We start from the raw sequence: 22,583 nt of genomic DNA on the forward strand, positions 1-22,583 counted from the left end.
ACTGCCTCACCTTGGCCCTCCACCGAAGCGCCACTTTAGTCCGGCCTCTCCTCCTATCGGGCTTGAACTCCAATCCGACGTCTTTGTTCGTTCTGGAAACAACATCGCCTCCTATTTTTGTTGAAATCGGATTTTTTCTTCCCTGCGGACGACCATAGACTGGACTCCTCCATCCTGTAATACCGAAAAACCATCACCGTCCGACGACATCACCATCGCGCCACCTCGAAGTCGGCTTACTCCAGCGGAATACTCAGCAGTCATGGACAGACAAACAATCATTGAGACCAACCGGTCGCTGCGCACCATCAAGAATGTACGTCTCGACACACCCGATCGTCGGTATTGTGGAAAACAGTGGAATGGTCTGAGAAAACTGGTTCGCTCCGTATGAGCCATGTTTGACGCATATTCCGCGAAACCGATGGACCCGAATGGACAGACACATTTACTAACCTTTTAAAAAGGAACTCGAGAACCTCCTCGAGAAGGGCGTAATCACCGAAGACGCCTACGATAACATCCACGCCACCCTCCCCTCCGAGACTCCTCTTCACGGTGCCGCCGCCCGCGCAGCTCCCAACGCTTCCACTCCCGTCCAGAACTCCAACCCGACCTCTCCCCCGACCAACGCTATGGCCGCCCTCAACGTCCAGCCGAACCCGTCCCCGGCGCCGCCCTCATACAACCAGACCGGGCCGCCGTCCCTCCCCTCCCGCACGCCGGAGAAGCCCATCCTCGCCCACGCCCGCGCGCTGTACCGCTACGCCGGCGCCGACGCCCGCGACGTCGCTTTCGAGCGCGACGACCGCATCGCCATCCACGAGTACATGAACGCCGACTGGTGGATGGGCCGCAACCTCCGCACCGGCCAGGAGGGCATCTTCCCCAAGACGTACGTCCTCGTCGAGCAGGATTCGGCCAAGGGCGCCTTCGCCCCCCAGCAGCCCCAGTACGCGCCCCAGCCCGCACAGTGGGCTCCCCAGCCGCAGTACGCCCAGCAGCCCGTCTACGGACAGCCGCCGCAGGGCCCGCCGCCCCAGCAGAACCCCTACAACGCCGACGCGCCCCCTCAGGCCGTCGCGAACGAGCAGACAAACGCCGAGGGCAGCGGCGGAGGCAAGGGCGCCGAGATGGGCAAGAAGTTCGGAAAGAAGCTCGGAAACGCGGCCATCTTCGGTGCTGGTGCCACCATCGGTTCCAACATCGTCAACAGCATCTTCTAGATGCCTTCATCCTGCGTTTTGGCGGTTGTAGTAGGGTGTCGTTCATTATGTCTGTGGCTCGTCGAGTCAGCCACGGCTGCATACCTACCTTTTGATGTGGGGGTATGGTAGGAGGGATAGAGCGTTTTTGTCTTCATTTTCTCGGACATGTGCTTCCTCCGCTGGAGATGCGAACATGGACCGGGCACGGCCGCTACGTCTCTTTGGCTGGGAGATTTTGTCATCATCCGAGATGGAATTCGCGCTTGGCACGCTCATTCACATACCTGGGTTTCGTTTTAATGATCATGGGATAACGGCGTTTAGTGCATATCGGGTATTTCGTTATCAAAAATCCATCTACACACACTTTGGTCTCATTTAACCCATTTCCCGCCCGCGTGACGTTTGTTGCATGATTCTCTCCGTCGACCGCCTCGATTAGGCAACACACGGCAAGTTTCACGTTAATTAGCCCAGTGTTTGAGAGAACCGCTCCGAAGGGTGTGTTCTGATTGGTGTCGGCGTGAGCAAGGGACACCGTAGGATGGGAATTCACTGTCGACAACCATCCACATGGCACGGTGGTGGTTCGCGAACCCAGATAGCCTCGGAAACCGCCACACACATACGCTTGACACAGAACACCATCACCTCTCTCACAAAACAGCCTTACACTAAAACTCCACGGTAAGTTTTAGTTAGCACCAGCTGCGCATCCGAGACGGCCCCTCCTCCCATTCAACTCCCCGTTATGTTCTTCTTTTATTACTTGTCATCGGTAACGATCCGGTCGGAGGCTGTAGATCTTCCCCTCTAAAACAAACTCGTCCGTCTCCATCCCAACCTTGGCTGCGGGATTGTGCCCCGTGGGGGAAATCGATTTCCAGAAAACTCTGTTTAAGTTCTTGCAAATGACGAAATTGGGCTGGTTAGGCGGCAACTTACATCGCCGACAACGCACATACATCCACATCGCATTACGGGGACGAGATGAGAAGGGAAGCGTATAAACATGGCTGACCACCCATCCCATCAGCTTGGGCGTATTGCTTACAACTCACCATCTCAATGCGAATTTCCCACGCACGTACGCCACGCGGGGGGACGCAGCGCAGCTGTACAGAACTTCAATCAGTACAGGAGCAATGCAGAGTTTCTGGCGGGATCATGCCTTGTTTGACCTGAGGTAAGGCAGAGAACAAGATTCGGTTTTCTCGGGTAAGGGTAGTTGACATCGACCATTCATGTGTAAAACCCGAGCACCCACACCTATACCCTATGTTTTCTCCCCCGTCCATCCACCCCAAGAGTGTCATACACGTCGCGCGTGCCGGAGACATGGATCAGCCTTGCGCTGTCCCGCCGGAATGATTTGTGGACGAAGTTCTTGATGAGGGGTCCCCTGGTCGGTGGTGCAGATATCTTTTTTATAGTTTTGGTACCGAGGCCGCGGACGAACATGTGCTGCTTTGGGGCAAAGGCGGCTTACACAGCACACCCACCCACACACCCACACAGACCTGCCTGCCTGCCTGCCTCTGTTCTCTCTATGCTATTTCCTCTCAAGGGCGGGGAGTGTGTCCGATGGGGAGCGGATGAGGCGGTTAAATCTCAGGTTGGACGATTCCTGCGTGATGACGGATGATGAAGTGAGACGAAGATACAGGCAGGCTGAGATGGCAAAGTGAAAAACACCACGTTGTTTTCGTTCAAATAAGGGATATTAACATCGTCCGGAGGCATCTTGGACTAAGCGGCAAACATCCTGTGAGAAATTGTGACATATTGGCAAAAAAGGAATGGAGCCAGGGGGATTCGAACCCCCGTCTCTCTCTCGCCTGAGTATATCGGATTTTAGGATCTAGGGAAAGAGGGCGAGAGAGGCTTTACCACTAAGCTACAGCCCCTTTTGAGTTGTCTTGTTATAGTATGAGGGCACTAACTTTGCTATAATGCCTTGCTGTTGTCTCCTCGTGGTGGCGGATAAACCGTTGAGGTTGTTTGTGGCAACTCATCTATCACGGTGCCTCTCTTGAAGACACTCGCCCGGACGTCGTGGCAAAAAATGGCAAAAAGGAATTGGAGCCAGAGGGATTCGAACCCCCGTCTCTCTCTCGCCTGAGTATGTAGGATTTTAGGATCTAGGGATAAGAGGGCGAGAGAGGCTTTACCACTAAGCTACAGCCCCTTTGAGTTGTCTTGTTATGGCAAGAAGGCTCTAACTTTGCTATTAGGCATTGCTGTTGGTGGCGGTTGAGCCGTTGAGGTTGTGGAATCTAATCCATCACGGTGTCTCTGTGTAAGACAATCACCCGGATGTCGTGGTAATAGCAGCTAATAGCGCATTCTGGGGTGTGGGTTAAAGAGCTCACCCGTCAGTATCAGATTAATTTGTCAGTATAACGAACACGAACACGCATGGGCTGGTCCGTAGCACAAAGACGAGTCACGTCTGGAGTAACAGCGTAGACAAACGTGTTGACAAAAAGAAGGTTGATTCATGTACCCTTCGCCCGCCCCATCAAGACTTGACGCGCCTGCAGTAGTTTAGAGGACACGCCGTCTTGACGAAGCGGACAAGTGGGAGACTTGAGACAAGCGTCCCGGAAACCGTACAAACGCGCGTATGTAAATGATAGGCGTCGTAAACGATCCGAATCCCCCATTCCACCAGTACCATGAACCGGACGCGAGCGTGGACATGCCTCGAATCCACCGCTCACCAACTCGCGGTGCTTCCCTCTGAAGCTGGGAGGACTTCAGACCGGACCTGAATCCTCCCTCCCATATCTCATAATACACACTTTCCGGCCCAACAACTCCCTTCCCAAAATGCCCCATATGTGCCGCCTTTTTCACTCTCTAGAGCCATGAGATGTAAAAGCCTTTCCTTCTTTCCAACCCAACCCTGACAATCTGTGATCTGTCCGTCCTTGAACCAGTTCTTGACAATTTTGCGTACGGTGGAGGGAGCGCGCGCAACGTGGTATGCTAATTCCCTTACATCGGCCTGGCAACACCAATGGGAGTACCTGGAAAAGATATCTCATCAGCACTTTGCCCCTATACACATACATCCCCTCAGACGTTCAGAGTGCCCTACCCATCTTCTCGTCTTGCCACTGCGGCCGGTCCTGGTTCCAGTACTCGTCGTCTTCGAGCGTCTTCGCGGGGATCGTGGGCTGGAGACGGCCGGCAGTCCAGGCACGGATCGGCTTGCCGTACTTGTACATGACGGGGAGAAGCATGGAAACACCGGCGAGGGCGGCAGAATAAATGCCAAAGTTCTTAATGAAGCCGAGCTGTTCGATCCAAGTCGTAACATTGAATGACATGATGAAACCAATGATGAGACGGGAGGAGGAGACGTTGACCAAGACAGGACTGTGAATGATGTTAGTAAATATTCCATGAGTCGGGCACAAGGGAGTTTTTCGATTCATCCCGAAAGAGGACTACGCACCCAGCAAATTGAGGATAACTCTCAACCAAGTATACGGCAAAGATGGTGTTGGCAGTCAAGAGACCGAAACCAATCAAGAAGACGGAAATCAGTACGACAATCGAGGGAAGCGTGCGAATGTTCTCTGCCGCGTAACCGAACAAAATCGGACCGATGATGGACGCCAGAAGAGGGAAGACCAAGCTGACCAAGTGGCCCTCGGGCTCGCGACGACCGCCGTTGCGCTTTGCGATGAAGTTGGAGATCCAATCTGCCACATAACCACCAAAGAACCAAACGAACGGTGACGCAATGACGATGGGAATGACGACGAAACCGAGTGTCTCAAATTTCCAACCAGCGGCGATAAGGACGGAAGATGCGACTTGACTGATGGCACCTTGCATCGATACAAGAATCGAGTTGATGATGATGACCCAGATGATGTTGGGGAAAACGGTGGTCTTCAGCATGTCCCAGACTGACTGCTTGGCGGCCTTCCACTCATAACCGTAGTTCATGATGCCGAACTCATCCCAGTTGGAGCGAGGTCGGAAGGCAGACTCGTCGATGCGGGGACGGGTTTCTCCAGGGCGAAGAGGGTAGACCTCCTTTCCGGCTACTTGCTGTTAGATGGTTCAGGTATGAGAGGGCTGGGTTAATCTTACCAAGCTCATCTCCGCTGCGGATCCAGCGAGTCTCAGGGACGAGGAGGATGAGGCCGATCCAAGCCAACACGCCAACACCGGAGGTGATCCAGTAGATGAAGCGCCAGCTGAGGCGGGACACGATGATGGGACTCATAATACCCAAGCTGACAATCAGGAGACCCTGCGAAGCGCCAACAGAGGCAATGGCCTTGTTGCGCTGGTGAATGAACATCATATCCTGAATAATCAGAGGAATCAAAGCCTCAACAGCACCTGCACCGAATCCCTGGAAGCAGCGAGCCGCAAGATGGCTGCCCAGGCCCTGAGAGAAGCCGGCCCAGAGACCACCAGTCCACGCGAGGAAGCCGGAGAGCAGCAACACGGGGCGACGACCGATGGCGATCGACAGCGGCACGAGCAGGTAAGAGCTGAGACCGTTGACAAGCAGCGGCACGGATGCCAGCAGGGAGACTTGCCACAGCGGCGGGCCGCCGAGACCGGCAAGAATCTTGATGGGGTCCAGTGTGATCTCGCCAGGCTTGCTCAGCGCTCCAATGTCGATCTGACTGAGAATGTGGGGGTCGATGCCGGAGTACTCGAGCACGAAGACGGGCACAAGCGCACCGACGATGAACTCGGCGGCGAGAGCAAGAGAACCAACTGTGGAAATATTAGTTTTCTGCATGAAGACGACGAGCAAGTCAAGTCACTCACAGAAGCAGAGCGCTCCGATGGAAGTCCACTTTCTCCAGTTTGGCAAGTTGAGAGGATCTGTTAGTCCGTCAAGTCAGCGCTTCCGTCGTCCTGATCGACCTTCCCTGTCCCCAAGCCCCACCATCGTAGACTGACCCTTGGGATCCGGTGTTGGCATCGGCACATATCGAATCTGCCCTCCCTCGAACAACTGCGTTGTTCCTACCACCTGGGCATCGGGGGACTCGATCCTGCGTACGCCGAGGTTCTCCGTAGACTCGGTCCAGCCGCTCTTTGCCGCCATCTTGAAGGTCCTGTCGAAGGCACTCGAGATGGGGTTTGTTCGAATATCGTCGCGTGAAAGATTGAATCCCTTTCCCAGCAACCAATGTAATGATCGTTTTGTTTTTCTAAATCATTCGCTTCGAAACCAATCGTTCTCGTATTCCTCCCGGCGGAATGTTGTTTTCTGTCGGTCTACCCAGAACAGGAAATGGCAAGTGTGATCGGAGAAGAGCTGGGAGGGGGGTTTGGAATTATAATTGATGCATGGTCTACCGCCGTGCGTGACAGACAGTTGGCAGACACGAGGGGCGAGCGCTCTGTCATAGGCCGGCCGCGGTTAGACGAGCAGTCAAATCTGAGACGAAGGCCCGATGTGTGCAACCGCGCAACTGTTTGAGCGCACGGAGCACTTGTATGGGGGAACCAGCAGGATAGACTCGAAGCATTTCCAAATTGGTCAACTCATGCGGTGATTGGGGCGCGGCAAGAGGGAAAATCATGAGTGGGTGGGCAGGATACCATCGGATCGACTTGATCCTGGTATCACATCCACGGTCAATAAACCCCCTTTTGGTAATATGTAAACCTGGTTCTTAGTTAATAAGACTCGGATAACTCAACTCTGAGGGAATGCGACCTACCTTACGACCCACGCAAACAAGAGTATGGAGTCAGAGTCGATCATCCACCCCGCCAATGCTGGGCAAAACCAAACAATCCTCGTGGACACTGGTGGCGATGACGAGAGACTAGCTGGTCACAGTCAGCAACGTAAGTGCCCGAAAGAGAAAGCTAACTCCTCGCATCAACCAACAGGAGGCACGATGACACATCTTGGCTTCAGTTTAGAGCAAGAACTGCTACCCAAAACGGGAGAAAGATACCCCATCCTTTCCTCCTCGGCGAGAGGACTGGAGACTCTGTTGATCGGCTCAACACTACAAGAGGCCCGGCCTTGCGAGAAGAATGACAAGATGGGACGGTAGAGAATGACGGCAAAGTCGACCACTTGGCCGGTCCTGTACTATGCAGTACCGCCACAATCCCACTCTTGTAAAACTTTCAAGTACGGCGAGGGTTTTGAGTTGTTGCGATGGAGGGCTGCTGAGGCCTCGAATTGGTGCGAGCTGAAACACCAACAAGATAGTCTATGCAAGGTTAGCCCTGGCCCTCCCGCCTTGAGCCTCAACGTGTCCACCCCGGTAGGTGCGGCAAGTTACTGCAGACCAACGGCAGAGCAGCGCTCGGAGAATTCCAAGACCTAGAGTTAAATTTAACAAACCGGCCACATCATGATCCCTTCCACTCACCCCATATTCCATGACTGAGGTTGTGCACCAAAGCCCCACAAGACGGCGCCGGCGCTTGTCTTGGCCTAAACGCCATGTTATCTGCAAGAGAGTCATGCCTGTTGTCGTCAGTAATGTCACGCCAAGTCTTCTTCTCACCCGTCACTGATCTTCCAAACGTGCTTCGATCCATCATTCTTTCCAGCGGAGCGTGGGCCACATTGGTCACCCGCCGCCGCCACATTCGGCCCGCTATCACAAGCTGCCGTTCATGGGATGAGCCTCGGACCAGATCTTTCGGGTTCCCCAAGCCCTCCCAGAGGAGGTAGGTGGTTGGTGCGTAAATACCATCGGGGTTGACTCGCGGATGCCGCAGTCGTCTATGTCGAGTGTGGTAATTTGCATCAATCGCTCTTTAGAGGCAACGGAATATCAAATAAGTCGTCCATTCATCTCCGACCTTGTCGCGTTCGCTAACCGGCACTATATGATCCGCCCGTCTTGTGTCATGAGATGCTCCCATCCGTCCATAATCGTAAATAAGTGCCAGGGAAAGTCGACTGCTTTCCGACATGGCGGCTCAAAGAAGACCGGTACCAAAATGCCGCTAATGCCGACGAACAAACCAATGAGTATATCCATGCCTGGTATAGTCCAATACCGCCAAACTCCTGTAAACACCTTATCCCAAGGTATCTGTGTGCAAAAAGCAAAGTATGAACGCAAAGAAAGTTCGGTGCAAAGGATGCCGTGAGCATCCAATGCAGGTGTCAATCCGCGTCGGCGGGTAAACTTAATCTTCGCTCGCCGGGGAGTCGGGAAGCGATGCCAGAATTTCGTCTTGCGTCTCCGTGTCGTCCGGCCATGTCGGCAGCTCAAGCGACGCGTACTGATTCTTGGTCTGTTCCTCGAGCTCTTTCCGGAGAATCTCAATCGCCAGTAGCCAACGCCGTTGCAACCTCTGCTTGCGGTCATGGAAAATTCTGACCAGGGTATCTTCTTCTTGCGCAAAGTCCGTTGCCAGGTTCTCTATCTCCTGCTCTTTCTTATCAGTCAGTTTCTCGAGCTCCTGCTCCTGTCGCTCCAGGAGCTCCTCCATCCGCTTAGCCTGCCGGTCTCGCAGGACATTGATCTTTGCTTGGTGCAATCGCTCCATTCCATCGCGAAGGTTGTACTGTTGCCCCAGCAAACGCAGATCTCTCTCGGTGACGACTCTTGGTGGTAGGTCCGAGTTCTGAGTTCGGCCAAGCCCGTCGCAGTAAGCCTCCATGTGCTTCAGACGGATCTTGACGCTCTTCTCGCTCTGGTCCAGGGTTGACCTCAGATCCATCTCGGCCTCGATTTGACGTTCCTCCAGGTGAGCCGCCGTTTTGGCATGGCGTTCCTTCATCTTATCGATCAGGTCTGAGTACTTGTCGGCCAGGGCTTGCTTCTTCTCGGCTTGTCGCGTCCACATGAGCCATTTCGTCTTTCGCATGTAGGCGCGGAATCGATCGAGCTCTTCCGCCATCAGCTCGTCCATCTTGGCGAACTGTGGGCTGTCTCGGGTGCGTTTCTCGGCCTCAACTTTCTCTGCTGCTTCGGCGGCGGCGGCAGCTTCTTGGGCGGCCTTCTCCGCTTCCAACTCGGCGTTCCTTGCTTCTTCCTCAATCCTCCTCCTTTCCAATTCTTCGTCGCCGTTGCAAAAGTTGGGACAGCCAACCGAGGGATCCCAGATCGCGCCGCAGATGTAGCAAAACTGAGCCTTGCATCTGCAAGTCATATGAGTGCAACCCTGGCTTAGTTCCACCAAAGTCCGGCACTTGTAACATCGCCTCCATCCAGACTTTTCGCCCATCTTCAAAACGGCCTCCAGTTCCCAGTCGGACGGACAATCCTTGCCAATTGCATGGGCGTTGCGTTTGCACATGACGCAAACTCGGGTTCGACATTTCCGACAGACAACGGCAAATGGGTGCTTCGGGTCGATCCGGTTGCGTGGGGGGATGAATTCGCCGCATGCTGTATTCGGGCAGAAGATTCTAGCTTCCCAAGGGGTGCTAAACTGTTGCACCGCCTTCAAAAACGCATGCTGCTCCTCTCTAGTAAGTATTTTCTGTATGATAGACCCGGGTATAGGCTGTGTGCAACACCGAGGTGGCATCTTGGACTCGTCCGTAGTTGCTTGCTGTATCATGATGCTGAGACACTCGGCGCAGTACGTGTGGCCGCAAGGCAAGCTGTGCAAATCGTTCGACTTGTTGAACTCGTTGCGACAACATATGCAAGAACTGCGTTGACCATTAGCAAGTGACATGTGGGAAACGGTCCAGACAGTGACCTACATGGTCGATTCCATGAGTGCTGATCTTCTTCTCCATCGAATTTTTCTGATGCCATCCTTGATGCTGAAGTAGCTCCTCCTCGTGGTGACGCTGAACAAGCTGTGTCCTGAGACGTCGGAAGTAGCTGGTGGCGATGCCTTTTGAATCTTGGGTTGATGAATGTTGGGGTCGAGCTGCGACAGGTACTTGTCGTACTGAGAGAAGGTAAGGCTCTTGGATCGCTTCCTCGCCAGCGGCTGTACGGGGACGTCGGCCGCCGCGGCAGCTGGTGGAGTCGTGTTCAAAGAAGGATGCGAGGTGAGGGTAGTGCTCGCGGAATCGCGCGAAGCGTTGGAAAATGTTCGTACATGCTGGGTCGCAGCAGTGGAAGCCCGCGACTCGGGGCTTTCCTCGCAATTCTCGGGCCTGAGTCCCGAAGTTGATATCCCCAGTGTCGTTGCCCTCGCGATCAGCTCCTCCTCGATGGCTGATTCGGTTGTTTGTGTGGACAGGCGCAGTACTTGGTCGAGATATTCTGCCTCGTCGTCCTCGGGGGACGGCAGAACAGCCGGACAAGTGGGCATGTCGGGAGTCGAGCTCGTCTGGCCGGTGAGCGAGCCCATGGCGGGTAGAGGGGAAAGGGAGATTAAAAAAGGTCCAGTCAGGGCAGCGCAAACAGAGGCATCGTGGTTCGGGGCTCGGTGTAGTTCGCAGCTCTCCGGGCCACGCCGGCCGGTCAAGCAGGTGAAGAACGCACGACTAATTGTCGGTTAATGCGCAGTGGTTTTGAAACGGCAGTTGCAAGTATTGACTTGACATCGAACGGATCGAGGGGAGCCGGAGAAAGGATGAACCCACGAGACAGGGCAACCACAACCTTTGAGAGAGGCAGCGAGGGGACAGCGGCAATGATAGGACGAGAGGGCAGCCAAGGTTTCTGCGCGACGGCGGACAAAGACAGCTGGGCAAGGAAGGCCCAAGGGCGGGAAGCACCTGGGCTGTTGTGCTGATGGTGTGTTGGGTGCAGCGCGGGGAGCGTGACTGGTGAAAGTCGGTCTTTTTTGGGGGGGGAGTTGATTTGGGGTCGGAGGACTCAGGAGCGAAAGGGGATGCGGCCTGGACCGTGGGCGTGTCTGACGGATGGAATGATGCAAGGTTTCTGGCGAAGGAGGGAGGGGGAGCTGAGCGTGTTTGTGTGGTGAGATGGGTAGACAGAGAGTCGAGTCAAAGGGCGATTGACGGCAGGGCGAAAGCGCGGTTCTTGGGGACCCTTGAGGATGACGAGGGGGCGACAGGCTAGCGAGGCGGGGGGGTGTGAAGAAAGGCAGCGATTTGAGTAGCAGCCGGGTATATCTGACTGCCGGAAGATGAGTGGCAGCCAGAAAGAAACACGTTCAACGTCCAGACCAAACGGAACTGTTTTTGGAAGTGGAAGTTGAATCGGTTCGGGCGTGACGAACAAGTGGAAAGGTGGGAGTGAGTGGTGAAGGAAGCAAATGATCAACAAGCGCTGGAAGGGAGGAGGAAATAAGGCCAGGAACGGCCAGGATAGGGTACGGGTGCAGAGCAGCCGGGTGGGTATTGCGGTCGTCGGTCTCCTAGGTTGGTTTTTTTTTTTTCTTGCTTATTGTTTTGGGTGATTCTTTTTGGTCAAGTCCAAGGAAGCGCCGGGTGGAAGCGGGACGTGGTTGTGAATTTTGATGGAAATCCTTGGACGTTGGGTTGGGCCTAGAAGCTGGAGACTGAGGATTCGCAGGAACTCTGGCAGGAAAAAGCAAGTGCAAGGGTTTGGGTCTGGTTTGAAGTGATGGAACCAGTGAAAAGGTGACAACGAGGGTGACGAGACGAGAGCGTGATCTTCCAGGCTGTCAAACCAGCAGCAGCAGCAGTAGCTGTGGCAGTAGCAGCGACGGGAGTGACAAAGATGGCAAGTTAGGTAGGGCGGCTGAGGATGATGAACTGAGAGCCAGACACCAGGCTTCCACCACCAAGTGAGCCACAGGATTGGTCTGGTTTGGTCAAGATTGAAAAAGGTCCCTCCGATGGACTTTTGGGATTGGCGTTTGCTGCTGCTGGCGCCATATCTGATGACCTGATTTCCATTTCCTGCATAGCCGGCCAGACGGGCTCAGTGGCGGCACCAGCCAATGGGTCCTGGCGCAGCGCCGTAAGATACGCGATCTACCTAACTAGGTACCTCAAGTACTTGAGGAACCAGGTGGGGTTAAGATGTATCTTCTCACGGGGTGGACATGGGAAAGATACATCGTCGTATTCCACCAGGGAGACATCGGCGATAGCAGCTACGTCCGGTACGTACCGAGTCGTGAACTACCGTCCTCTTTCAATTAGCTGAGGGATACTCTGTACTGAGGTGAGATGAAATGCTCACAGATGCCAGCGCCTTCCTTGCTTCGTTCGAGTCGGCACGAAATGAAGTTGTTGCAAACATGCAAAAGGTAGGTAGATTTGCATCTTATGCTTGACTCCTTCTATCCGTCTATCTCGCCGATTCACTTTCCTGTCTCTACACCTCTCATGTCCAAAATAAAGTGTTAGTTACAAACGAACATCATCAATGTAACCTTCCTCGGACGTCGACCTGAATTTTAGCCGCCGACGGTGGGCCAATCTTTACTGCCCCTACACCAACTTTTCTGGGTATCGCGGGAAGCTGCCGATAACACGACGGCCTGTCCGATTCCAGTTGGTCTTTCCCGTCCACCATTCCCCATCAGATCCTTGGGGGCCATCACCACCTACCTTACCCTTATTATGGACAGTACAGAGTATCGTATCCCCTGCCACGGACACAGAGTCGCCCGGCGGTGAAGGAACACCATGTCCGTTGTCTCCAGCGCCAGACTCGACCTTCAAGCATCGTCAACCTGATTCGTTTGCATCCCGCGTCACCTGGTCTACCCTCTTTTCCCTGGTCCTTGCTATCCCCCCATCCTTTATCGTCATTGTTGTCTCGCCTGTTGCTTCCTGACAACACATCAAGACCTTGTCCCAGCCCCATGCAGCTCCTCCCGCACGGATTGAAGCGATCAGCCCAGGTAGGTAATTCCCGAATTCCTTCGGTTACTGACGTCCGGTCTACTATAGTACCCTCAAACAAAAGTTATCAGTAACAGTCTCCAAACCCAGCGAGAGTGCATCTCATCCTTCGATGCAACAGTCAAAGAGCATCCTGTCGAGGGCTCTGACTTGAACAATGACCAGACTACGTAAACATCAGCCCACTTCTCCAACATAACCCCATCCCGGTCCCGCGCGGCCGGGATCTAGCTATATGCCAGGCAGGTAGCTAAGCCTCATCTCTCATCTCTATTTTCTGTTTCCCATCGACGGATGTCCGCATACAAACCAAGCCAATATTCACGGCTGCTTAAATTGCAGCTTGCTTCCGACGATTAGCAATTGGCTTGTTTTCTTGACATTTGAGAGGAAATTCCCATCACTCATCAGCCTAGCAACGACACCGTTCAACGGCCAATCGACTCCTCGTATCCGGACGCTGGCGCATTGTCTTTGAGTCTTCAGCTCTCAAAAGATACATGAACGCTACCGGCTTTCGAAACTTACATCTTATCATCTACTCGCCACTTTAGCTTTGGCAACGTCCGTGAGACCTACCTATAGGATCGATAATAAGGTCAGCCGATGGCCTAAGCTCCTTCAATCTGTTGCGAACTGCGACATTCGATACACAGCTCCCATCTCCTTCTGAAAGAACGCCGTCTTGACTCAGGGGCTAGATCCGCAACCCCGCAAATCGCCCAATATGCGCAGAATTCCCCAACTTTTAGGTTCCCGCGAAGTCTGTGAATTCCAATCTTTCTCCAGGCTCCGCATGGTCGAATCGGGACCTGAACTTGCCTCTTCGAGTTCACTAGTGGGGCACGTCCCGCCCCCGGCCCCACGTTCGCCGATGTGTCCCCGCCTGTCACACTGCACCTCCGTACCGATTTGTGGAGCGCCGTTGGTTGTGGTCTAGATTCACCACAACTCCATACTATTGTCTTCCCGCCTGGCGAACTCCCGCCTGGGCATGAATGATTCGCATCCTTCGATTCGAAACTATCGAGATTTGCCCCGTGCGCTTATCTATGACCACCTACGACCACCCTTGGCAATGTTGCTAGCCAGGCGGACCGATGCTCTATCGAGAACGGTGAGGCTTCCTGCGACGGTCCAACTTCTAGTATTGCGATCCCAGTTGCCTCTCTGTCGACTTACGACTTCATTTCAAATTGCAGAACGTTGTCTGCAACTTATTCAAGAACTTAAACTCTGTACTTGGAAGGTCAGTAGCTGGTGCAGTCGGACAGGCCACGGCGCAACGAAGGCCGAATCAGAGGAGGTCTGCAATGGTCTTGGGGGCCATACGCATAATTCATGGAGCTCTGCTACCCACGGAGCAGTTATCCCAGCCTTGGGCAAAGCATGCGACATATGCAAAGAGGCAGAATATCGCCTTCAACTGCCCGAAACCGCCGGGCTTCGTCGAGATAAACATCAGAGGGGAAAAGGCAAAATAGCCGCGCGGGAAGAAAACGGATTACTATACCTCGTAATCCGTTTAGGTTTTCTTCACTGTACCAAAAGCAAAGATCCAATCCTATTCCCCACGAACCACCACATCGACTCGGCGCCTTCGCTCTCGCATCCAAACCGACATACGAACAGCCCATGACACTTTCTGAAGCGACGATTAGCCGATTTCACGCGGCATGGTGCCGTCCTGGACGGCCTGATCAAATTTGACTTTCGTCGTTATGCCCAGCACGAGCCCCCCTTGGCTGGCGAACCAGAGAGAACTACAGACGATGATGCCCGTCAAACAGGGTCATCGTAGGACTTGCATATGCAGCAGGACAGCGCCCACACCCCAAAAATATAACCAGTTCGACCAGGTAGAGCCAGGTCGCTGAGATGTCGTTCTTGTTTTCTGGACCGCGGCCCGCCTGGACGGAAGGATTACCTTCATGACCCATCCTCGTGACGACAGCAGGGCCATGTTTGTCATCGACGATTATCACCATGCGCCGATGAGTTCTCGATAAAGAATGGGAAGTTCAGTAATCGCATCTCGATCCAGCGTTCGGTGCTGGCTGCTGTTCCCACCCTGGGTTTCTGTTCTGTACAGGCCACACGGTTCTCGACACAACACATCTAGTATCACTATATACGGATGGCATAAACGGCTCGAGATGTTAACACACCGCCTCGCCAACGTCAATGTCACAAACCTCCGTTTCTTGGCCGCCGGCCGCGGCCAGTCAAGATCTTCATTTGACCGCCGGCGTGGCGAGTCAGTCGAGCGCGATGCACCACTCACAGCGGCCCCAGGATTGACGTCCTTTCTTTTCCTGCCTCAGCATGCGTGAGCTTAACCAGACCACTCGGCCGGCGAGGCGGCCTTGACGTGACTCCGAGAACACTCGTCCCCGTCCCGCGCCCTGGACTCGCCGATGCAAGCCAATATCTCAACGCATCACTTGGCACTTCCAACTCCAAAGGTCAGTCTAACCCAGCCTCGGTATGGCGCCTCGTCTGTTGTGGCCCATGTCTCACCCGAGCGCCGCCGCCGGTCTTGTCTTGCCTTGGGAAACATTTGAAATTAAAACACACAAGAAATAACGACATTCCGGGGAACCGGACAAACACCCGGGAAAACGGAACTCCGTCGGAAAAATGCTCCGTTGTTGGGAAACGCACAAAGAACCTTCAACGAAAAGAACCTTTAACGAGCGTAAGGCGTTTCTTCATCCTCTTCTTTTGTCTCTGTTTTCTTTCTTTCTTCAGACCAGGTACTAGCCAGCCATCTTTGCTGCTTAAATGGTCTAATCCGAGTCGGGATAACAGTCGACGTTTCCGGCCACCCTCGCATAATCGTCGTCAAAGGAAAACCAGCCAGTCGGCTTTGAGCCTGCTCGTCTGCTTAGTCGTAAAATCGCCACTCACTCATACGTGTTAGGGAGCTGTAGAGCGTGGTCACCGAGGCCGGTGGGAGAGATCAGGCGAACGACCGCCTTCTCGACTTGTCGAATAGACCCCCCCTCATCGATCCACTTTCCTCGAAAGACTTCCTTCCTCGTGTGCCAGAACCCGCGGGATACTGAATTTCGATTTCCCCAAGTACATCTGATCTTGGACATCCATTACCACACACACCCTCCTCCCTCGTCTTCCTCCGATCTTGGGACGATACCGAGCCAAGTTGGTAGGTCATCAGCCTTTCGAATTCCGTTTGATCTGCGCCACATAGCAAATCCGAGCAACGGGGCGGCGTCGAGTTAAAATCAGTTGACTACGAAGGCAAGAAGAATATCAGACGTCGGATCACGTTCGATAAAAAACAGCCTTTATCCGAGAATTTCTTCTTTCGTTCTATTTGAGGGGGTATACTTTGATAAGTTTAAGCAAGAAAATAGTCCGTGCTACCTTTCCAGGCTTTTTTTCGCACTGGAAAAAAAGAACTCCGTACAATGAGATGAGAAGATCGTCATGGGGTTTCAAAGTATGTGCAGTACAATACAGCGGTGATGTACAAAGATTTTACAGAAGCCGAGAGGCAAGGCGAGATATTCGGGGCGTAGGCGGGTGGACGGTGGGGAGAACGTATTGGGCGTCCCTTCGCCTCTTTGAACGCCTCCGTTTCCTTGGCCCATTAGTCGAGAAACTGTTTCGCCCCTCCTTCTTCCGGAACGCCGTGGCCCATTCCTGTCGAAAAGACTTGTCTGCGCCGCGATTCCGATTCCTTTGAGGCGAGAAAGAGAGCCCTTCTATTTTTTCTTTATGTGTCTGGTGTCGGCTCTGGTAAACGTCGGCTCGCGCTCACGCGCAGAATTTCTGACCACGGTAGTGTGTAAAATGGAAAATGAGAAAGAGAGAGCGAAGCGGGAAACTAGGTCCTCACGCCCCATTTCAGAACCACTTCTTGCCCGAAGACTTGGAGCTGGCGGCGGCCGCGGCGGCGGCCTTCTGGTTCGTGACGCGCCTGAACTTCTCGCGGTTCCGGGCCTCGAGCATGCCGGAGGCGCCGTCGTCCTGGAACCAGTGCTGGCTACCGCCGCGGTTGGCGATGCCGCCGGTCGTGTTGCGGGTGGTCAGGGGCCCGCGCTCGTCGAACATCATCTTGACGCGCTGGACCTTGCGCAGCTTGACGAGGCCGTACCAGCAGACGAGGAGGGAGAAGCCGACGGACATGGCGGTGACGCCGGCGAAGCCCCAGTGGGTCTCCTCGATGAAGTTCTCGAGGTTCATGCCGTAGAGGCCGGCGAGGAAGGTGCCCATGGCCAGGCCGAGGGTGCCGACGCTGAACTTGAGGTCGAGAAGCATGAGAGAGTTGCGGTTCGCGTCGAGGATGGCGCGGATGCTGTTGAGATGTTCAGAACCTGCCGTTAGGGGTGAAAGAGGGGAGGGGGGGTTCGACTTACATCTCCTCGGTGTTGCGGATGCTGGACACCAAGTTCTGGGCCTCCTGGACGATTTCGTCGCACAGCTTGTTGTACGACTCCAGCAGCAGCTCGACCTCGGTGTGGTCATCGACGCCGCGGTAGAGGTCATGCGCCTTCTCGGTGAGATACATGGCCGCGAGATCGTCGTCCGCCTCGAGCAGCTCTTCGATGGCATCCCGCACGAGCTTGGCCTTCTGCTCAAATGTGCTCACACGCTTGGACAGGATGAGGAGGATACGCAGCTTGTGCCTGTCGATGTCGTCCTCGAGCTCGCTCAGCACGCGGATGACGGGGTCCCTGACCGACTCGAAGTCGGCCTCGAGCTCGGACGTGACGGATGTCAGCACGGCTTCGAGGGCGCGGAACTCGTAGGGCAGGCCGCTGACGCCGCCCGGCACGTTCTTCTGCTTCAGCTTGCCCTGCAGGTCGTACATGAAGGCGGACTGCGGGTAGGACGTCTTGGAGCCGTAGACGTCGAAGAGCAGCACGCGGTCCTTCTTGATCAGGACTTTCAAGTGCAGCAGGTTGAGCAGAATCGCCGACTGTCGGACCAGGATGTGAGGGAGGTTGGAAGAGTCGATCTTTCGCAGATCACGGGGTAGCAGGCCGTACTATAGCACATGCTCGTCAGCATTCCGAGAAACCTCAGCCTTGTAGTAGTCGCGTTGCTGACCTTTGCGATGAGCTCCGTCTTCTTGAATTCTCCGTCCACCAGGATCACCTCTCCGTGCTCGTCCACCTCGGTACATCGCAGGCGCGGCTCCAGCGCGGCCTTGGCGGTGAGTATGCGCCGGCTGTTGAACATGGAACCAGCCTCGCCATCATCGTGCACAGGGAGGTCGTTGGGCTGCAGTGGCTTGGTCCCTCCCCTGACCCTCATCCCCCAAAGCCTTTCCTTCCATGATTTGCGCGGCGTAGACGAGTCGTCGTTGCAGGCATCTCGCTTAATGCACGTCGAGCTGAAGAGTGCGACGGCTGCGCCGCTGCGTCTGCGGCTGACCCGGGCGGTGGCGGGCTCGGAACTGAGGGGCGAGTTTCGCAGGAGGTCCGGTCTCTTGCAAGTCGTCGAGGTGGAAACGGTTCTCGTCCCAAGCCTCGCGGTCCTCCTCGCAAAGCACTGGTGATGCTGGGCAGCAGGCCGGGGTTGGCCGGACCGAAGGGCGCACCGGCCCGGGTTGAAGAACGACGGCGTCTCCGTTTGCGATCGCAGGAATCGTAGCAGGCTCGTCGAGGGCACGGGATTGGACAACGTCGGAGGCATCACGGTGACCGGCGGATCACGCACGCTTTCCTCGTTGGGAAATGTGAGGCCGCTTCGTGTGGTGGTTGATGTGTATCGCAATCCGCGATTCGTAGGGCGGCGTGAGCTCGGTGCTGCCAACAACTTTTTTTTGGCCCGTTTTACCGCGCAAATGTCGACGTCTCCTCGTCCTCGGGTCGAGGTGCACGGGCCAGGTGTCTACGCACCGTTTTTGACATCATCGCACACTGTTATCGCACTGTCCAAACCCACATATGGAAATCTCGACGGACCCTCATCAGTCACCAAAATCTTTCCGGCATCCCTCAGTGGATGGAGAGCGGGTTTTCAAAGCATACAATACAGCAAACATGGTGGATTTCTGATTTGTGAACGCGACACAATTTTCCGACCTTTATCCTTCGTTTTTCGATTGCCGATTTGGTTTGGGGTGTTGGTGGGCAGTATCGGCGCTTAAGGTTTCTCACTTACACCATTCTTACCTCAGCTTCGGCCGTCTCTTGAACCATTCTCAATGACCCCTCCCCTCGTTCGGCGTTGTAAGTTCGGCACTTCATCGAGCCTCCGGTTTCCCGTCATGCGACGCCAGAATTGACAGTGTCTCAGGACACTTCCTGTCGGAAAAAAGAAGAAAGAGAAGGAAGAGAGAAGAAGCGGCGGAATCGGCGCCCCCGTATGATGAAGTTGACTCCGATCAAAGTCAGAGGCAAACGAGGCAAGGCCGCGTCGTCCTCCTCAACACCGAAACCAGCAACCCAGAAAGGAAAGTCACGGCTCGCGACACGGCTCATCGCCAAACGCACATCCCTGGTCGAGAGCTCGTTCCCGATCGAAATCCTTGAACGCATATTCCTCTTCAGCGAGAACCTCAACTTTGCCCGTGCCAGTCCCGCCCTCGGGCGAGCCCTCTCGGGTCGATCGACTCTTATTAATCTCATAATTAATGCTTTTCATCCCACGTGGGACTGCTGGTTTGGCGTCGACAGACACACGATCAAGACGGTCTTGAAGCGCGGCGCGACCAGTCCGTCGACGTCTCTCAGGAGTTATGACAAGTTCCCCGAGCTCTTCCCTGGAGATCCCGAATTTCAAGTAAGTATTTTCAGCCCTTCCATGACCGAAGGTCATGTTCCTAACCATGCATCAGTCTTCTGTTTTGGCCAGCTCGTGGATCAGCGTAGACCTCATCTTCGAAGCCCGCAAGGTCTGGGCTTGGCGCTTCGCGCGCGACAGGTGGTACTCTCATTCACATGTAGGCCCCAAGGATGTGGACTCAGATCAGAGCACCGTCCTGAACACACCTCACGATCGAGGAGGTGGATTCGGCCATTTTGACTCGAGGGACTGTTTTGAGTATGACTGGCTTCTGTACGGCCTCGACGGCGCGAAACCGACCGTCGACTTTTACGTCGATGTCCACCCCAAAACTACCATCCCGGACGACCTTGTCACCGGGCCGTGGACAACTGAGCAGCAGAGATTACTTTTCTGGTTGAGGAGAGGCGGTGCGCGAATTCAACCCGAATCGCAAACGTGGGAGGTGAGTTGGCTTAATACACCGCCAAAGACTTACGTACTGACGTTTATGAACAGACTCTTCGGATGGGCTTGCAGAATGCCGTTACCCACCGAAATCCGGGAAACCTGGACGGCCGTCTCATCCAGATGCTCCTCCTCTTGGACGACTTCTTCCCCACGCACGCCCTCGACGAGAACCAGTCCCTGTGGCCTCTCGACGTCCTGGAAGAAGAGCACGACAAGGTGGAAAGGCTCGTCAGCGCCAGGGAGCGCAGCAAAGCCGGGCCGCTGTACGAGCTCACCGAGCTCGAAAGACGCATGTTCGACTACCACCGCCGCGAAGTCGACCTCCTGACGTCGCGGTTAAGTCGCTACGACCGCGTGGCACCTCACTCTATGGTGGCCGTGGGACTCGTCCCTCCGCCGAGAAATCATTAACTGGGAAGGAGGATGGGGGAAGATGCTAATGCTGCGTATGGCCGCGCGCGAGTGTAAAAAATAGCCGCACTGTAAATGTCTCCAGAATCTGTCTGTCATACAGACCTGGCCAGAGTAATGTAATTAGTGAAGGGGAGGCGGTCGGTACAAAAGTTCTGATATGGGCGCATCTGTTGCGCAACCGTGGGAGGCGATCGGTACGGAGACTGGAAGCTGTTGGACACGTTGGGGCGGCGGCGCTTTCATGGATGATACCACGCGAGTGCTTTGATTATGTTCATGAATGGAGTCGAATTCGTCGTGTCGCCTCCGTTATTCATGAATGTTACTGTCGAACCTTGGACTCCTGGCTCTGAGATTTTACTGCTTTTCAATATTTAACATTAAAGGCCTCACATGGCGACGAGCGTTTGAACCGCACCCTCCAGAGAATCCAGGCGGCATTATGGGAATCATCTCGAGGGAATGGCTTTTAGCTTCGCTTCAAGTGTGTTCACATTGAGATAATATGAAGACAATTCGAACGCTTGCTGGATATGTTGAACCAGCTCGCTCGATGGTAACCAGCTCAGATCTCAGTCCATCTATTCCGGCCCGGACCAAACGCAACGTGTGATAATCGAACATCTACTCAGACACCACCATTCCCCAACTCACAACTTCGACTTGGGCTCCTCCTTCTCAGCGTCCTCCTCCTGCTTCAACCGCACGACGCCCTATACCAAAACGTTAGCCGCAAACTCACCCAGAATCACGATGTGAACGTCACTTACCTCCTGCACACAAGTCGCCAAAAGCGTCCCGTCCCCGCCAAAGATCTTCTGAATCACAACACCCCTCCCCTCCCCGCTCCACGGGCTCTCCATCTCTGTGAACATCCACTCGTCCGCCCTCACCCTCCTCGGCTCGTGGAAGTAAATCGAGTGGTCCAGGCTGACCATCATCCCCAGGTGCGGCCTCGTCTTCCAGTACTCCACCCCGCCCTCCGTGTTGCCCTCGAACTCGTTCAGCCGCTCCACCTGCTCCTTCAGCTCCGGCGGCAAGTCATCGAACTCCTCGGGCTTGAACGGGAACCGCCACAACTTGTGGATCCGCCCGACCGTCCCGATGAAGTAGCTATCCGACATGTACGCCAGCGCGTTCAGGTGCGCCTGGTGTCCCCCGCTCACGCTGATCTTCCCCCGCGCGCGCACCCAGTTCCGGCTCTTCATCTCGTGCGGCTCCGCGTCCTTGCCGCCGACCAGCGAGATCCGGTACGTCTGGAACGGCGAGTGCGTCGACCATTCGGGCTCGCCCTTCCAGTCGCCCGGCGGCGGGCGCACGCCCTCGGGCAGCGGCGCCGCGTGGCGCACCTGCTTCTCGCCGCCGGACCCTTCCTTGACGAACGAGACGGTCGTCGTGAAGATGCACCGGCCGCGCTGGCGCGCCTGCACGGTGCGGGTGGCGAAGGAGCGGCCGTCGCGCACGCGCTCGACGTGGAACAGGATCGGGATCTCGGAGGAGCCGGCGAGCAGGAAGTAGCAGTGGCACGAGTGGACGAAGAAGTCGTTGGGCACAGTCTTCTGGGCCGAGGCGAGGCACTGCGCGATCACGGCGCCCCCGAAGATGCCGCGCGCGCCCGGCGGGTGCCAGGGTTGGCGGGTGTTTGTGAAGATGTCCTTATCAAAGGGGAGATGTCAGTTTTCGCGGTGTTTGCTTTCATCGTCTGCGATGTGAGATGAGTTTACTCACCGGCCCCAAGACGCCCAGCTCTGTCACCTCCAGCACGTTCTCAATCGGAGATTTGTTAGGGTCCTCCGGCGGAGGCCGCATAATAGTTGATCTCCCAGCAGCCATGATGTCGTGTGCTTCTCCTAGTTCTTCTAAGCCCGTTTGCTGTGCGGTGCCGTCGTCTATGTCTTGAATGAGAGAAGCCGGTCCAACGCCGCCAACCTGACCGAAAATAGAACCGTCTCTCTAAAGCCGCGTGGCGTTTCGCGTCTCAAATAACCTGTCTCTGTAAAAGCCAATGAACTTGGACCTAAATCGAT

At 55.0% G+C, this 22,583-nt stretch overlaps 6 protein-coding genes across 6 annotated transcripts; 2 read left to right on the plus strand and 4 right to left on the minus strand.

Annotated features, from left to right (window-relative positions):
• Positions 1–262: 262 nt before the first annotated feature.
• Positions 263–1,226, plus strand: CkaCkLH20_02967 (sh3 domain containing protein; the record flags this gene model as incomplete). Its single annotated transcript, XM_038885686.1, has 2 exons — positions 263–316; positions 468–1,226. The coding sequence occupies 2 exons, from the start codon at positions 263–265 to the stop codon at positions 1,224–1,226; spliced, it is 813 nt and encodes a 270-aa protein (XP_038748885.1).
• Positions 1,227–4,297: 3,071 nt separating this feature from the next.
• Positions 4,298–6,297, minus strand: CkaCkLH20_02968 (major facilitator superfamily transporter; the record flags this gene model as incomplete). The annotated part of the gene is made up of 5 exons (XM_038885687.1): positions 4,298–4,592; positions 4,672–5,269; positions 5,319–5,960; positions 6,015–6,071; positions 6,150–6,297. The coding sequence occupies 5 exons, from the start codon at positions 6,295–6,297 to the stop codon at positions 4,298–4,300; spliced, it is 1,740 nt and encodes a 579-aa protein (XP_038748886.1).
• Positions 6,298–8,360: 2,063 nt separating this feature from the next.
• CkaCkLH20_02969 (IBR domain-containing protein) lies at positions 8,361–10,493 on the minus strand (the record flags this gene model as incomplete). The annotated part of the gene is made up of 2 exons (XM_038885688.1): positions 8,361–9,837; positions 9,892–10,493. The coding sequence occupies 2 exons, from the start codon at positions 10,491–10,493 to the stop codon at positions 8,361–8,363; spliced, it is 2,079 nt and encodes a 692-aa protein (XP_038748887.1).
• A 6,310-nt stretch (positions 10,494–16,803) lies between these two features.
• On the minus strand, positions 16,804–18,597 carry CkaCkLH20_02970 (inner membrane magnesium transporter mrs2; the record flags this gene model as incomplete). Its single annotated transcript, XM_038885689.1, has 3 exons — positions 16,804–17,254; positions 17,316–17,947; positions 18,010–18,597. The coding sequence occupies 3 exons, from the start codon at positions 18,595–18,597 to the stop codon at positions 16,804–16,806; spliced, it is 1,671 nt and encodes a 556-aa protein (XP_038748888.1).
• Positions 18,598–19,272: 675 nt separating this feature from the next.
• CkaCkLH20_02971 (uncharacterized protein) lies at positions 19,273–20,553 on the plus strand (the record flags this gene model as incomplete). Its single annotated transcript, XM_038885690.1, has 3 exons — positions 19,273–19,689; positions 19,745–20,137; positions 20,191–20,553. The coding sequence occupies 3 exons, from the start codon at positions 19,273–19,275 to the stop codon at positions 20,551–20,553; spliced, it is 1,173 nt and encodes a 390-aa protein (XP_038748889.1).
• Positions 20,554–21,206: 653 nt separating this feature from the next.
• Positions 21,207–22,389, minus strand: CkaCkLH20_02972 (acyl-thioesterase ii; the record flags this gene model as incomplete). Its single annotated transcript, XM_038885691.1, has 3 exons — positions 21,207–21,269; positions 21,327–22,211; positions 22,285–22,389. The coding sequence occupies 3 exons, from the start codon at positions 22,387–22,389 to the stop codon at positions 21,207–21,209; spliced, it is 1,053 nt and encodes a 350-aa protein (XP_038748890.1).
• Positions 22,390–22,583: the final 194 nt, after the last annotated feature.

Source organism: Colletotrichum karsti (genome assembly GCF_011947395.1).
Source record: "Colletotrichum karsti strain CkLH20 chromosome Unknown Scaffold7, whole genome shotgun sequence".
NCBI classification, from domain to species: domain Eukaryota; kingdom Fungi; phylum Ascomycota; class Sordariomycetes; order Glomerellales; family Glomerellaceae; genus Colletotrichum; species Colletotrichum karsti.